This window comes from Mesoplodon bidens, assembly GCF_964165515.1.
Source record: "Mesoplodon bidens genome assembly, chromosome: 13".
Classification (NCBI taxonomy): Eukaryota; Metazoa; Chordata; class Mammalia; order Artiodactyla; family Ziphiidae; genus Mesoplodon; species Mesoplodon bidens.
Genome location: NC_138169.1, coordinates 8,224,020 through 8,237,956, shown reverse-complemented (window position 1 = coordinate 8,237,956; position 13,937 = coordinate 8,224,020). Strand labels below are relative to the sequence as shown.

Below are 13,937 nucleotides of genomic sequence, written 5' to 3'. Positions count from 1 at the left end.
CCATGAGATACTTCTCACCTTGTCGCCACCTGCAAATTCACACCAGTTAGAGAGATCTAGCCTGAATCTCCGAAGAGTGTGTTACAGAAATAGTAAGAGTATCATTTGAAATGTGTATTTTCAGTCTACTCTTCTCACCCCCCTGCCCTGAGCTGAGAATCTCTTGCCTAGGGCGAGGCTGGAGAATTGCATGGTTGAGCATCAGAGAGACACGGACTTTGAAGTCAAAGAGACAAGGGTTCAAATCTGAAGCCTACTCTCTGCTAGCTGTGGGACCTAGGGCAGGTTTCTTAGAAGCTCTGATCTTTGGATTCCTTGTCTGTGAAATGGGGGTACATGGGGGTAAAAGTAGGGACTTTTACAGGATCCTTGTAAGGATTGGGTAGGCTGATACATGTAAAGCACACAACACAGAGATAAGGACTCAGCAAATTAATCATTTCCTTTTGTCTCTTCTTCCTTATAAAGGCATTTGCTTATGAGCTCAGGATCTTTGTTACTAAAAAAGGGGGCAGCCACTGTGGTGATCCTCTCATCTCCCCAAATTCAGCGAGCAGCCCCAGGGCAGAGGCAGTTCCTTGCCTGACCACCTTCTCCAAGCCCCTGCCTCTCAGGTGACCCCCTGCCTGGCAGAGTCCCATTGAGGAGCTGGGTAAAAGCAGCTCGGAGGCACCAAGCTTCCTAAAAGAACAAACCTGATTCATGGCTCCCAGTAAAAGCATACCCCTCACTCTCTGCCACGTGCACATCTTTCTTCTGTGCAGACATCGAAACTTCGCCCCTTAACCTGAATAGGAGCAAGAACACCCAGGTTAATCCGCTTTGGAACCGCGGGGGTTTCGGTTTGCAGTTGCAGCTCTGACCTTCACCTCTGCCTTCATCTAAGAGGGCAGATCTTGGGAATTTAGAAGCTGGAGGTGAACTCTCCCCTTGAAAAGAACCTCCTGATCACATCCCCAGAATGAGCTGCTTAATTCTTGGACACCTAGCCTGTTACCTGGACTGATGGGGCAAGCAACACCCTGGGGGGAGAACAGAGTCTTCCTTTTTTCGTTTTTGTCCTCTTCTCAATCATCTTGGGATCTGCACTAGTAGAGATTCAAAAAACAAACCAAAAAAAGCACCCACTTTCCAGTAGCTTTCCTGTGCATGGCCAGAGTTCAGGCTTCTGAGAATTTCAATTTAATCTGTTTCAGGGACAAAAGATCATTATAAACTAATTAGCACTTCATTGCTGCTTCTGGTGTTTTAATATGTTCAGTGCTTCACTAATGGGAAGAAATATAAAAACCCTAAACAAGTAAACAAACAAAATTCCCTACCAGATCTACTGATGGCGAGTCGTAGGGTGAAATGAAGATGATAAATCCTCTCACGTTCACATTATTTTAACCAGCGCACTCCTAGGCCCCCAAACGATCATTGCAGCATCTCAAACTTCCCCTGGGAGACCCCTTCCCTCATCTTTCCCCCTGTCTTGGCTGGCAGGCCACCCTCTTTCTCTCCTTGTCTGGCATCTGTTTTTAAATCCCCCATTTTTGTGCTCAACCTCACACCCCCCTGTAATCCTGCTGTCTTGCTCAGACAAGAGCAGAAAGACCTGGATTCAAATCCCCCCTCCCCTACTACTTGCTGTATGACCTGAGGCAAGTCCCTTCCCTTCCCTGAGTCTCAGTTTCTCCATCTGTTAAATGGGGATATTATCACCATGTTCAGAGCTGTTTAGAGGGTGGTGATTTCTACCATTGCTATTCCCCCTCCTCCCTCCCGCCGTCCCCTCCTCTTCCCCCTCCCCCTCCCCTCCCCTCCCCTCCCCCTCCCCCTCTCCCCCCTCTCCCCCCTCTCCCCCCTCCCCCCTCCTCCCTCCCCCTCCCTCCCCCCCTTTTTTTTTTGCGGTATGCGGGCCTCTCACCGTTGTGGCCTCTCCCATTGCGGAGCACAGGCTCCCGACGCGCAGGCTCAGCGGCCATGGCTCACAGGCCCAGCTGCTCCACGGCATGTGGGATCTTCCCGGACCGGGGCACGAACCCACGTCCCCTGCATCGGCAGGCAAACTCTCAACCACTGTGCCACCAGGGAAGCCCCCCCCTTTTTTTTTTTTTGTTTTTGTTGCTAACATAAAAGCCTTTGTTTTTAATTTGGTTGATACACATTTGACAAAATATTTTAGAATAAAATAATCCATGAACAGGCACAAGGTATTTACAGTAACAACTGTGAAAAACATAAAACTGACGTATTCTTAAACAGTAATGTCTATTTATAAAATTTTTTGTCGTGAATCCGGAAGACTTTCAGTTCTGCTCATTACCCTGGTCTGAAGCCCTGACAGATGGTGTGTAAGGCCCAGGAGTAGGAGGTGCAACTCTTAACACATTTGGCAAGTAAGGACCATCTGTTGGTTTGAGCTCACGGGGAAGTGAGGGGCCAGATCTAGGGGTTAGGTCCCCTTTCTCCTCCCCTCCCCTCCCCCTCCCCCTTCTCCCCTAGGGAGCGTTTACTGAGCTCTTGCTGTATGCTGGTTGCAGTGCTCACTGTTTCTTGGGCTTTAGCTCATTCCCAAAAGTACTGAGTATATTTCTGGGCACACACACAGTAGGTTTTCAATAAAGGTACCTCCATCTTGTGCCCCAATGACCTCTTTTTTTGTGGCAAGCTTTAGAGCCCAACTTAGGCAGAAAGGGGAAGTTACGAGCGGGTCCTGGGGTCTCGGGTCGCCGCACTGCGGGGAGAGCAGGCCGGCCCGCCCTCAGCGTTTGCCCTCCGCTCGCCTCGGCTGTTGCTGTCACTCTCTGCAGAGCTGGATTTCGTCACTCAGTGGGAACTCGGCCACTGACAGTCCCCGGATTTCACACCAGAGAGAGGGAGTCTCTTGCCCCAGCTCTGGTGGGACAAGCCCAGCCCTGTCCCTCTGGCTCTCAGGTCAGCTGAGCTGACGGTGGCCAGGAAGCAGGGGACATGGTGTAGTCCTGACTGCTGGAGGGCTGTTCCCAGAGAATCCAGAGCTCTGTGAGCCTGTCCCCTGGGGCCTTCCTGGTGGTGACAGGCTCCTCCATGTCACTTGGGCCTTTACCTGGCCCTGCTTCAGAATCAAATGGCCAATAGTGGCCTCACTGCCCTCAGAGCCTGTTGGGATTGGGCCTGGGCCTGGCCTGGAGCCCTCTCAGCTGGACACCTGCCTCGATGGGTAATATCAGAGCCAAGAGCCGGGTGAAGACTGGGCCCTACTGGAGACGGTCCTCAGGCCCACCTGGACCCCAGGCCCACCTGGAGAGTACACCAGCTCCATGGACCTCACGCAGCCTGCTTGGGTGGGGCTAGTGCGGGGCCGTGACAAGAGGACCGAGGACTGTTTTGTGGCTGCCTCTTGCTGGAGAGCTGTAGGTGCACCTCAATAGCCAGTTCAACAGTAATCATAGTCCTGAGCCAGGCCCTGGGCTTTCCATGTATTGTCTGATGTGTCCTCACAGCCATCCTGTGACGTAGGCACTGTTGGTATCCCTGTTGTACAGATCTGGAAACTAGTTCCAAGGGGTTCAGTGATCTGCCCAAGTAATGGAGTAATGTGCTGGGGCTGGGATTCACATCAACCCCACACCTCAACAAAGATTCATCACAGGAGAAAAATAAAGGGCTTCATGTGGAATCCTTTCTGTGCATTCACTTTAATTTTCGCAATAATCCCCTGAGGCAGACCCTATAATTATTTCCATTTTACAGAATAGGAAACTGAGGCCCTGAGTGGTTAAGTCACTTGCCCATGATCACACTGCTTGCAAGTGGCAGAGCCAGGGCTCACAGGCGTGTCCCTTTGACTCCAGCTTCTGTATACATAACCACTTCCCCACCGTGGTCTGCACAAAGTGTGTCTTAATAACCCTACAAAGAGGCTAATGGTCTGATTAGCAGAAATCCAGTTAGTGGATTATTAAGATGATTTCATATTATTATTAGCATCTTGTATGAGGTAAAGTCAGCCTCATACAAAAAGTAGGTTTTCTTACCACTTAAAGGGCCTATTTTTGGAAAAATCTGACCCTGTGTTAGAGAGCAGAGGGTTATTTTTATCTGACTGGCGTGGGTCCCTTGCGGCCTCCAGAGTTTTTATGGAAGCAATTAGCGACGGCCATCCACCTGTGCCACGTCCCATTCTTCTGGCTCTGGTCACACGCAGATCTAAAGTTACAGGAGGGCGGCTCAGGGGACTGTGGACTCACCACCCTCCCTCCCTCCCTCCCTCCCTCCCTCCCCCCAGAGATGGCAGACAAATTGCCAGGCGTCTGCCCTGTCATGCAAGAGAGACTATCATCGTCATTAAGGCGGGTGCCCTGTACCACTGGGTTCCACACTTGAAATTGAATTTTCCATTTGCAGCTTCATTTTGGAGGGAATTTGCTTAACAAGTGTACAGAGACCCTAATCGTATCCTCGCTGTGATACCCTTCGGAGGTCCGCAGCTGGGCGGCCTTGCGGTGCGCTGCGTTCCTGACTGACTGCTGGCTGATAACGATGTTTCTCTCTCGTTCTAGTGCCCTGGAGGCAGCAGTTTCTCTTGGGGGCGAAGACCTGACCCCATTCTATGGTCTGGTGTCTGGTGGCAGGGAAGGAAAATTCTACAGGGTAACTGTCCTCAGAGTAAACACTTCCTGGTAACCTCTAGGCAAGTCTGTAAAACAGATGTGCCCGGGGTTAACCTTCTTGCTTTTTGCCAAAGCTGTTTCCCCCACTGAGCTTAAAATGTACTTTCTAGTAAATGTCCTTGAAGTCTAAATGGCTGCTTTAGACTTAAGCCAAAAATGCATGTTGTGTTTCCACTTTATTTCCACATAGGAGCTGGAAGACTATTTTTACTATTCTCAGCTCCGTAGTCAAGGTATTGATACAATGGAGACCAGAAAGGTGTCGGAACACATCTGCCTGTCGGAGCTTCCTTTTGTCATGAGAGCAATTGGCTTTTACCCATCGGAAGAGAAGGTAGGTAGAATGAAAACAAGAACAGCCGTGCGATGTGTTATTTATAAAAATGACCTCAGGGAGCAGTCATTATAGGTCAAAGTGGAAATTTAACACTATTCTTACAGAAATGGATCAGAAAGGAGGTCCTGGGCATAGCAGATGCACTGCTTAGAAACAGACTTGCCATAAAGATATTCCTGTAAGGCGGATTCCTTACCAGATTTTGATGTTCGTAAGAACATGGGCTTTGGAATTAGACAGAAGGCCCCTAGCTGCACGAGGACCAGCCTCATCCAGTTCAAAGAGTTGATGCCCGCACAGCGCTTGGCACAGAGTAGGTTACGTAGGAAGAGCTCAGTAAATGCCTGCTGTTGTGACCCTTTCCCTGTAGCTGCTATTCACCTGGCCTGTGTGAATGGGCTGCTCCTGTGAGGTGGGTGCTCATCCCGGGCTGCGGATGGAGCTCAGGAGATGCAGCTGCTCCTCAGAACCTCGTAGCACACGCCAGCTGTAAGGGGCTCCCAGCAGGGACCAGAGGAAATGGTCCTCGTGGAGACTGTGGCTTGAAATGCAACTGATTGGGTTCTCTTACTTGAAATGCTAACACATTCTCATTGTAGAAAGTTTGGAAAAGATACACAAGTGGAATGAAGAAAATAATTACCTATAATCCCAGTACACAGAGACAATAGTTATTGGTATCTTCCTGGATTGATTTATATATAATACATATATATATATAATTTTAAAAAACTAATGGGTACCATATTGAATATATATTTTTATCCTATATTTTTACTTGATATTATGTAATATGCATTTCCCATTTCATTAACAATTCTCTGAAAACTTGATTTATAAAGGATATAGCTTAATTTGAAAACTCTTTGATTTACAAAATAGACCCATAAAGAAGAAAATAGAAATGACTCAGAGGTAATCATTATTAACATTTTGGTGGACTTCCTTCTATTTTTTTATATTTAGACATAGATAAACAAAGAATTGCCATTATATGGTGTATATAGGTATATATCTCAACATTTTACAGAGTACGTGTGTATGTATATGTATACGTGTATAGCAACATTCTCAGTAACTTGTTTCGTGAGCATGTGGTGAAAATTCCTCGATAATATGCTTTTTACCCCTGGCTTTATTAAGATATAATTGACATATAACATTGTGTGCATTTAAGATATTCAATATAGTGATTTTATATACGTATATATGAAAAAATTATTACCACGGTATGGTTAGTTAACACATCCATCCCCTTGCATAGTTACAATTTTTTGTGTGTGATGAGAACTTTAAAAATCTACTCTGTTAGCAACTTTCAAATATACTGTACTGTATTGTTAACTAGAGTCCCCATGCTGTACCTTACATCCTCAGGACATGTGTGTCTGATAATTGGGAGTTTGTACCCTTTGACCACTTTTCACCCATTTCTCCCGCTCCCCAGCCCCTGCCCCTGGCAACCACCAATCTGTTTCTGTTTCTATGAGTCTGGTTTTTTTTTTAAGATCCCACATACAAGTGAGATCAGACAGTATTTGTCTTTCCCTGTCCGACTTGTTCCACTTAGAGCAGTGCCCTCAGGTTTCATCCATGTTGTCATACCTGGCAGGATTTCCTTCTTTTTTTATGGCTAATTAATATTCCAATAGTATTCTATCATGCACACAAACACAACCCACATTTTCTTTATCCATCACTACCAACAATGCACAAGAATTCCCTTTCCTCCACATCCTTGTGCACACCTGTTTTCTCTTATTTTTTTGATGACAGCCATTCCGACAGGTGTGAGGTGGTAGCTCGTTGTGGTTTTGGTTTGCATTTCCCCGATGGTTAGTGATGTGAGCACCTTACTGATCATTTGAATATCTTCTTTAGAAAAATGTCTATTCAGGTCTTCTGCCCATTTTTTAAGTGGGTTATTTGGCTCTTTGCTATTGGTTGTGAGTCCCTTATGTATTTTGGATATCAACCCCTTATCAGATATGTGGTTTGCAAATATTTCTTCCCATTCTGTAGGTTGCTTTTTCATTTTGTCGATCGTTTCTTTTGCTGTGCAGAAGCTTTTTGGTTTGCTATAGACAATATGCTCTCGAAAGGCTGTATACTCAGTTGATCCATTCCCCAGTTGACAGACACATAGGTTGTGTGAAGTATTTTGGCTGTCAGAGACATGGCTGGGATGCACATCTCTGTGTATGGTTTTTGCATACTTCTCTGATTATTTTCCCGGGTCAGAGTCCTAGAAATAGAATTACTGGGTCAGAGAATATGAACTTTAAGGCCCGTTGCCAAATAGTTTTTCAGAAATGTAGCATTTTGCAGCTCACCATCAAGCATACATAACTCCTGAAACCCAGCTAAGACTCAATGTTCACATTAGGTGTCGGAGCACATTTTAGTGATATGAGCTGTGGTCCCAGTCATCTCCCTTGGCTTCAGTGGCCTACCCAGAATCACCTTTTCTGGGGTGCTCCAAGTATGACTGGAAGGTGACTTTTATTCTCCAAGTAGCATCTGGAGAAATGAGTTCTCAGAGCCCATAAACCCAGCTGAGTCTTGAATGAGTACCTTAAAAACATCAGGGGGACTTCCCTGGTGGCACAGTGGTTAAGAAGCCACCTGCCAGTGCAGGGGACACGGGTTCGAGCCCTGGTCCGGGAAGATCCCACATGCCGCGGAGCAACTAAGCCCGTGCACCACAACCACTGAGCCTGTGCTCTACAGCCCACAAGCCAAAACTACTGAGCCCCCGTGCCACAACTACTGAAGGCCACACGCTCTAGAGCCCGTGCTCTGCAACAAGAGAAGCCACAGCAATGAGAAGCCCGCGCACCGCAACGAAGAGTAACCCCCGCTCGCTGCAACTAGAGAAAGCCTGTGTGCAGCAGCAAAGACCCAACGCAGCCAAAAAAAAAAAAAAAGTCAGGGATTCTTTAAGCTCCTCAAAAGGTCTTTTGGCCAGTATTCATTTTGTAAAAGTATATGGTCAGAAACAGAAGCAACTACCCGCGAAGTTTGTGCAACCCACATAAAAGTGTTCCTTAGAGCTGTGTTTCTAAAGCATGTTCCTTAGAACATTGTTTCCCAAACTGGCAACCTGCAACAGAATTACCTGGAGCATTTACTAAAAAATCAGATTCCAGGGCCCCATCCCAGATCTAGCCAATCAGAATCTCGAAGTATGGGGCCTGGGAGTCTGCATTTTCCACTTTGCCCCTTACCTGGTAGTGCAGCTGGGAAGAGGCCCTCCTCCACAGTGCCACACAGACTCAGTTGCTACCTGCAGTGTCTAAGGATCATATTCATATGAAACTCACCAAAATGCCATCATGGGCCATATGTCTCACAATTCCTGTGAGCACTCAGGAGCCTCTCTCTGATGGCTGCAGATCCAAGCCATCCTACTAGGGAAGCAGCACTGGGAGCACAGGCTCCTGGGTCAGGTGGCTCTGGGTTTGACTCCTGACTATAACCACTCGCCAGCTGTGAGACTTGGTCAAGTTTCTGAACCTCTCTAAGCCTCAGTTTCCTCATCTGTAGAATGGGGCTAATAGTAGTACCCAGCCCCTGGAATTATTGTGACGATTAAATGAGTATCTGTTTAGTACAGTACAGGGCACATGTTAAATGTCTGAAAAAACACCATCCAGTATTATTACCTCCACCATCCATCCTATCCTTGTCTCTGGATGTGTGATTATAAAAGGCCTTTAGGTGAATGTCTCTCTGACCCTGTGGATCTTTGTTTATGATACCCTCTCTAAAATCAGTTTTTTATTTTCTTGATTTGTCTGGTAAAGAGACTTTATGTAAATGGCCGAAAGCCATCAAACTGATGGCAGCCTTCTCACTCAGGATTCTTGACTTTAAACCCTGGGCCCATGTAAATGTGTCCTCTGCAGTCCTGCTTTGTTGATAAGGGAATTCTGGGTGTTTATCCTTTGTGACTGTCACCCACCTGCCACACGAATCGCTGAAGGAGGATGGTGGCGCAGAGTGGCTGTGGTTTTTCTGCTTCCTCTAGAAGTAAGAGGTGTAATTACCAAAGGCTCACTCTGTTGTCCTATCATTGGCCAAAAATAATAAAGCTTAACAACCTATCGAAATCTTGCTGATGAGTAAAAAGTACCTAGAGTGACTTCCCTGGTGGTCCAGTGGTTAGGTCTCGCTGCTTTCACTGCCAAGGGCCCGGGTTCAATCCCTGGTTGTGGAACTAAGGTCCCACAAGCCACGCAGCGTGGCAAAAAAAAAAAAAAAAAAAAAAAAAGTACCCAGAAAAAAAGTTTAGTCTGCAACAAATGTTATAAAGTGACATGGAATATTATTTACCCACATTAAAATGGTCATTGCAAGGTTGTCACTGACTGTTGTGTCGCCCCCCCCCCTGCCAGCTGCTAAGAAGGGGTTTCAGCGTCCCACTCAGTGTCTTCATAAATACCCTGGACTCCAGGGTTTTTAATCCATTAAAAAAAATAAATTTACTCTTTGGAGATGTTTTCTGAAGGCCCCCGATCCAGATGTGGCCACATCCAAGTGCAAACACTGTTCGCTGATGAATTAGTTTATATCTGAAGCTCCGAGGCGAGAACTTTTTGATCTCTAGTTTCCATCAGATTTATAGCGATCTTAATAAAAATGTTTTCGGGGCTTTGAAACTTTTAAACCCAGGCTTCGTCATGGTTAATGAAACATTTCCTATTAAGATGCAGCTGGTCCCCCTCCCCCGAGAAGTTGCATGAAGTAGTATGTGCCGCTGATAAGAGTATTTTCACACTTGGTTACTTGAAAGACTTAGAAACACAGACTCAAGCCAGCCCCCCAAGGCTCTACATTATTTATATTTTTCTTACGTCATTTTAACTGCCTTGGGGATTTGAATCTAGTCGGTGTGGTAGATTGAAGCCAAATTATACAAGAATGTAACCCTCCCCAAAGAATCCCTAACCATTCCCATCTTCTGCAGAACACAGCCAAAGAGGTGAGGTGGGCTGCTCTTACAAATCTTCATTTTTTTAAAAGAAAGATCTGCAATGTTGATAATGTTATAAACCCTAAGTTTGGGTTCCTACGTTAGGGCTCTTCACAGTTTATATAGCTGATTTCACATACGAGAAAGTTTCATCTTCCACCTCTATAGATATATTTTTCCCTCCGGGACTTTGGAATATCGTGTTGGGGCCAGGCCTGTGTGTCACGTGTGTTCCCTGGTCACTTGTGGCTACGTTTCTTTTTAGCTTGCAGAGCGTTATAGATTCTTGATAGGTTTTTGCAATGAATTAACAGCAGTTCGACCACTTAGTTCTATAAATTAAGGCCAATCCTGGCAGACAGGTGTGTACCCAGCAAGAGCTCACGTCGTGGAGGCTCAGCAAATCTTGGCCGGATGAGTAAATGAATGAACGATATGCTCACCTGTCATGTTTGACTGCAAAAACAATAAGGGAGATAGAATCCCTGACATTATTGTTTGATCTCAGAGTAATTAATAGTAGCCCTAACTATTTGGTATATTCAGCAGCTTTAGCCTTGTTTAGGAGGGTTTGGAGAGGAAATAATCACTTAATTTTTAAATGTGCTCAACTTTGGACCCAGCAATTCTGCTTTTAGGAGCATATCCCACAGGAAAACTCAGACAAGTGTAACAGTGATGTACTGCAGGATGGTTGATAATAGTGAAAAATTAAAACAACCTTAAGGTCCGTTGATAGGAGATGGGGTAAATCAAGGAAGGCACACCTACACTTAGTAGTTATTAAACAGTGAAATTGACCTATGACTCTTTTTTTCTATTCTCTTCTTTTTTTTATTCTTTAATTTTATTTATTTGGCTGCGTCGGGTCTTAGCTGCAGCGCATGGGCTCTTCGTTGCGGTGCGCGGGCTTCTCTCTAGCTGTGGCACGCGGGCTCCAGAGCGCGTGGGCTCAGTAGTTGCAGCGCGTGGACTTAGCTGTCCCGTAGCATGTGGGATCTTAGTTCCCCGACCAGGGATCGAACCCACGTCCCCCGTATTGGAAGGCGGACTCTTAACCACTGGACCACCAGGGAAGTCCCTGACCTATGATTCTTGACTCAGAAAGAATGTGCTGCTTTTGTTGTTAAAGGACAAAAGGCAAGTTGCAGAACAGTATGTAAAGCATGACCTCACTTCATTAACAATAATATATAGACCTCATATATGCCTAGAGAAACTGAAAGAACTTCTTCCAAACCCTTAACGACACTGACCTCTGAGGCACGGGATCCGTGAGAGCTTTTACTCTCTACTTTCTACGTATCACCCCCGTCAGCTGGGGCCTCTGGTACCAGCTGGAACCCAGCCCTGGTTCCCACCCGTAGTCGGAGTTCGGGGCTGCCCTGGCGGCTCGCGCTCTCCTGGCCTCGGGGCTCCCCCCGTGTGCGTGTGCACACTCCAGGTCATTCCAGACGTGACGCTCAGCATCTTCCTCCTTTTCCACGAAAACAGAAAGCCCATCCACACAAGACAACTTCCCTGAAACACTGGGAATCACCAGAAGGATTCATGCATAACCGCATTCCACAGCAGTTTACCTAACACTTCTCATTAGCCCTTCTCTCCAGTCCCGATGACCCCCCCAGGGGGGCTTCCCTGCTGGTCTTGGCCCCCACCGAGCTCTGCTCTCCCTCCTCCTTCCCTGAGGAGCACCCCCTCCTGTCCCTCTGCTGGCCATGCCAGTTCAGCTCTTAGCTTCTATTTCCAAATCTGCAGTATAAGCCCATCTCTAGGGTTTACAAATGAAAAAACTTCCCATTTAGTCACGTCCACTCTCCTTAGAAGACCATCGTGGCTGTAACTTGCTGGGGAGAGGGGAGGCTCATACATACATTTCTGTAGAATTTAATTTTTCTTTATCTTTTTTTTTTTTTTTTTTTGCGGTATGCGGGCCTCTCACTGTTGTGGCCTCTCCCGTTGCGGAGCACAGGCTCCGGACGCGCAGGCTCAGCGGCCATGGCTCACAGGGAAGCCCGAATTTAATTTTTCTTAACTACAAGCGGTAGCTTGTATTGCTTTTGTATTCAGAACAAAACCCAGAAAGATAAATGAACAAATCCTCCCCAAGCCTTGTGTGCTAATCTTTGTGGCTAAACCGCGGTCCCAGCTGGGATGGAGGGAGCGTAGCCAAGTGGCACAGCCGTCCGCCATACGAGGAGGAGAAATTTGAGCCAACGGTCATGGGCACAGTTTCTGCTCTGATGAAGACCCCATGGGAATTTGGAAATTCGCACTTTGAAGAAAGGTCCTCAGTGGGTTGGATTTGTTCTGAAGCATAAATATCAGGAGGTGTTTCCATCCTGAAAGTGAGAGAAATGGCGCACTGCTGTCGGGAGGCCTTCCTGGTCCACTGAGAACCCTACGCCAGGGAGCACTGCTGTTGCCACACTTACAGCATCTAAAGAAAGAAATACTAAAATGCTGCGAGGCCACTAAAAAAGAATGCAGCTGATAATATCAATAACACCAACAGCGGCAACAGCAGACCAGCCCTTCTCGCTTGAGCGCTTGCTGAGAGCCAAGGACCGTGCCAGCCCCCCTGGCGTTTAGTCCTCACAGCAAGCAGATGCTTTTATCATCTCCATTTTACCAACCAGGACAGTGAGGCTTAGGGGATGAGGAAGCTTGCACGGCCACTCAGGGCCACGGTCTGTACCCCAGCTGGCTGGTCTTAGTGCAAACAAAAGTCAGGACATCAAGCGCTGGCTATGGCTGAGGGCTGGGGAACGATAGAGCACTTCACTTCTTCTATTCTTTACATCTCCAGTGTTTGCATTTTTTATAACAAGCACATATTCATCTTTACTGGTTTTATGATGATAAAAGAATAGATCATAGTCATGGTGAAAATTACATTTTTAAAAACTGATGCTATTTGCTTTGTTACTTGCCTTTGCCATTGCTTCACCTCTGTGTTATATTTCTTTTTTTTTTTTTTGGCCTCACCGTGAAGCATGTGGGATCTTAGTTCCCTGACCAAGGATCAAACCTGCACCCGCTGCCTTGGAAGTGCGGAGTCTTAACCGCCGGACTGCCAAGGAAGTCCCTATCTTTCTTCCTTTTGTTATTATTATTATTATTATTTTTGGCCACGCCTCATGGCTTGCGGGATCTCCCCTAACCATGGCAGTGAAAACGCAGAATCCTAGCCACTAGACCACCAGGGAACTCCCTATTTTTCTTCCTTTTAATCAACTTTATTGAGATATATCACATATCATACAATTCACCTATTTAAAGTGAGTCAATGGCTTTTAGTATGTTCACAGAGTTGTGCAACCATCACTACTATCGAATCCTAGAACACATTTATCACCCTAAAAAGAAGCCCTGTACCCATTAGCCATCACTTCCCATCCCCCCTCCTCAGCCCCTGGCATCCACTAGTCTACTTCCCATCTCTGGATTTGCCTCTTCTGGACATTTCATACAGATGGGATCATGTGATGTGTGATCGTTTGTGTCTGGCTTCCTTCACTGTTTTCAAGGTGCATCCATGTTGTAGCATAATCAGTACTTCACTCCTTTTTCTAGAGGAGTAAAGAAAAGAGAAGCCACTGCGGTGGCTTCTCTTGTTGTGGAGCTCGGGCTCTAGGCGCATGGGCTTCAGTAGTTGTGGCTCGCAGGCTCCAGAGCGCAGGCTCAGAGTTGTGGTGCACGGGCTTACCTGTTCCGCGGCATGTGGGATCTTCCTGGACCAGGGCTCGAACCCAAGTCCCCTGCATTGGCAGGCGGCTTCTTAACCACTGAGCCACAAGGGAAATCTGTCATTCAGATTTTAAAACCTTTAAAAACATTCACCTGGGGTGGGGAAGAATCCCCGGAAGTGCCCCGTGAGGGGCTGGGCGGAGGTCACCATAAAGAACGCTGGGAATGGTGGGGTTGTCATCTCTGAGTCTCCCCCTGGCCGGCAGACAGCAGGGAGAGAGCGCTGTGGTCCAGC

At 46.8% G+C, this 13,937-nt stretch overlaps 1 protein-coding gene across 5 annotated transcripts in view; it reads left to right on the top strand.

Annotated features, from left to right (window-relative positions):
- CFAP251 (cilia and flagella associated protein 251) overlaps nt 1-13,937 on the top strand; it is a 64,860-nt gene that overhangs the window by 40,490 nt on the left and 10,433 nt on the right. For 4 of the 5 annotated variants that reach the window (XM_081253173.1, XM_081253175.1, XM_081253174.1 and 1 more), the window contains 2 exons: nt 4,530-4,620; nt 4,831-4,974. In XM_081253173.1, coding sequence (XP_081109299.1) covers nt 4,530-4,620; nt 4,831-4,974 — 235 coding nt within the window. The remainder of the gene's footprint in view (nt 1-4,529; nt 4,621-4,830; nt 4,975-13,937) is intronic. The other variant, XM_081253176.1, reaches the window with a different exon arrangement.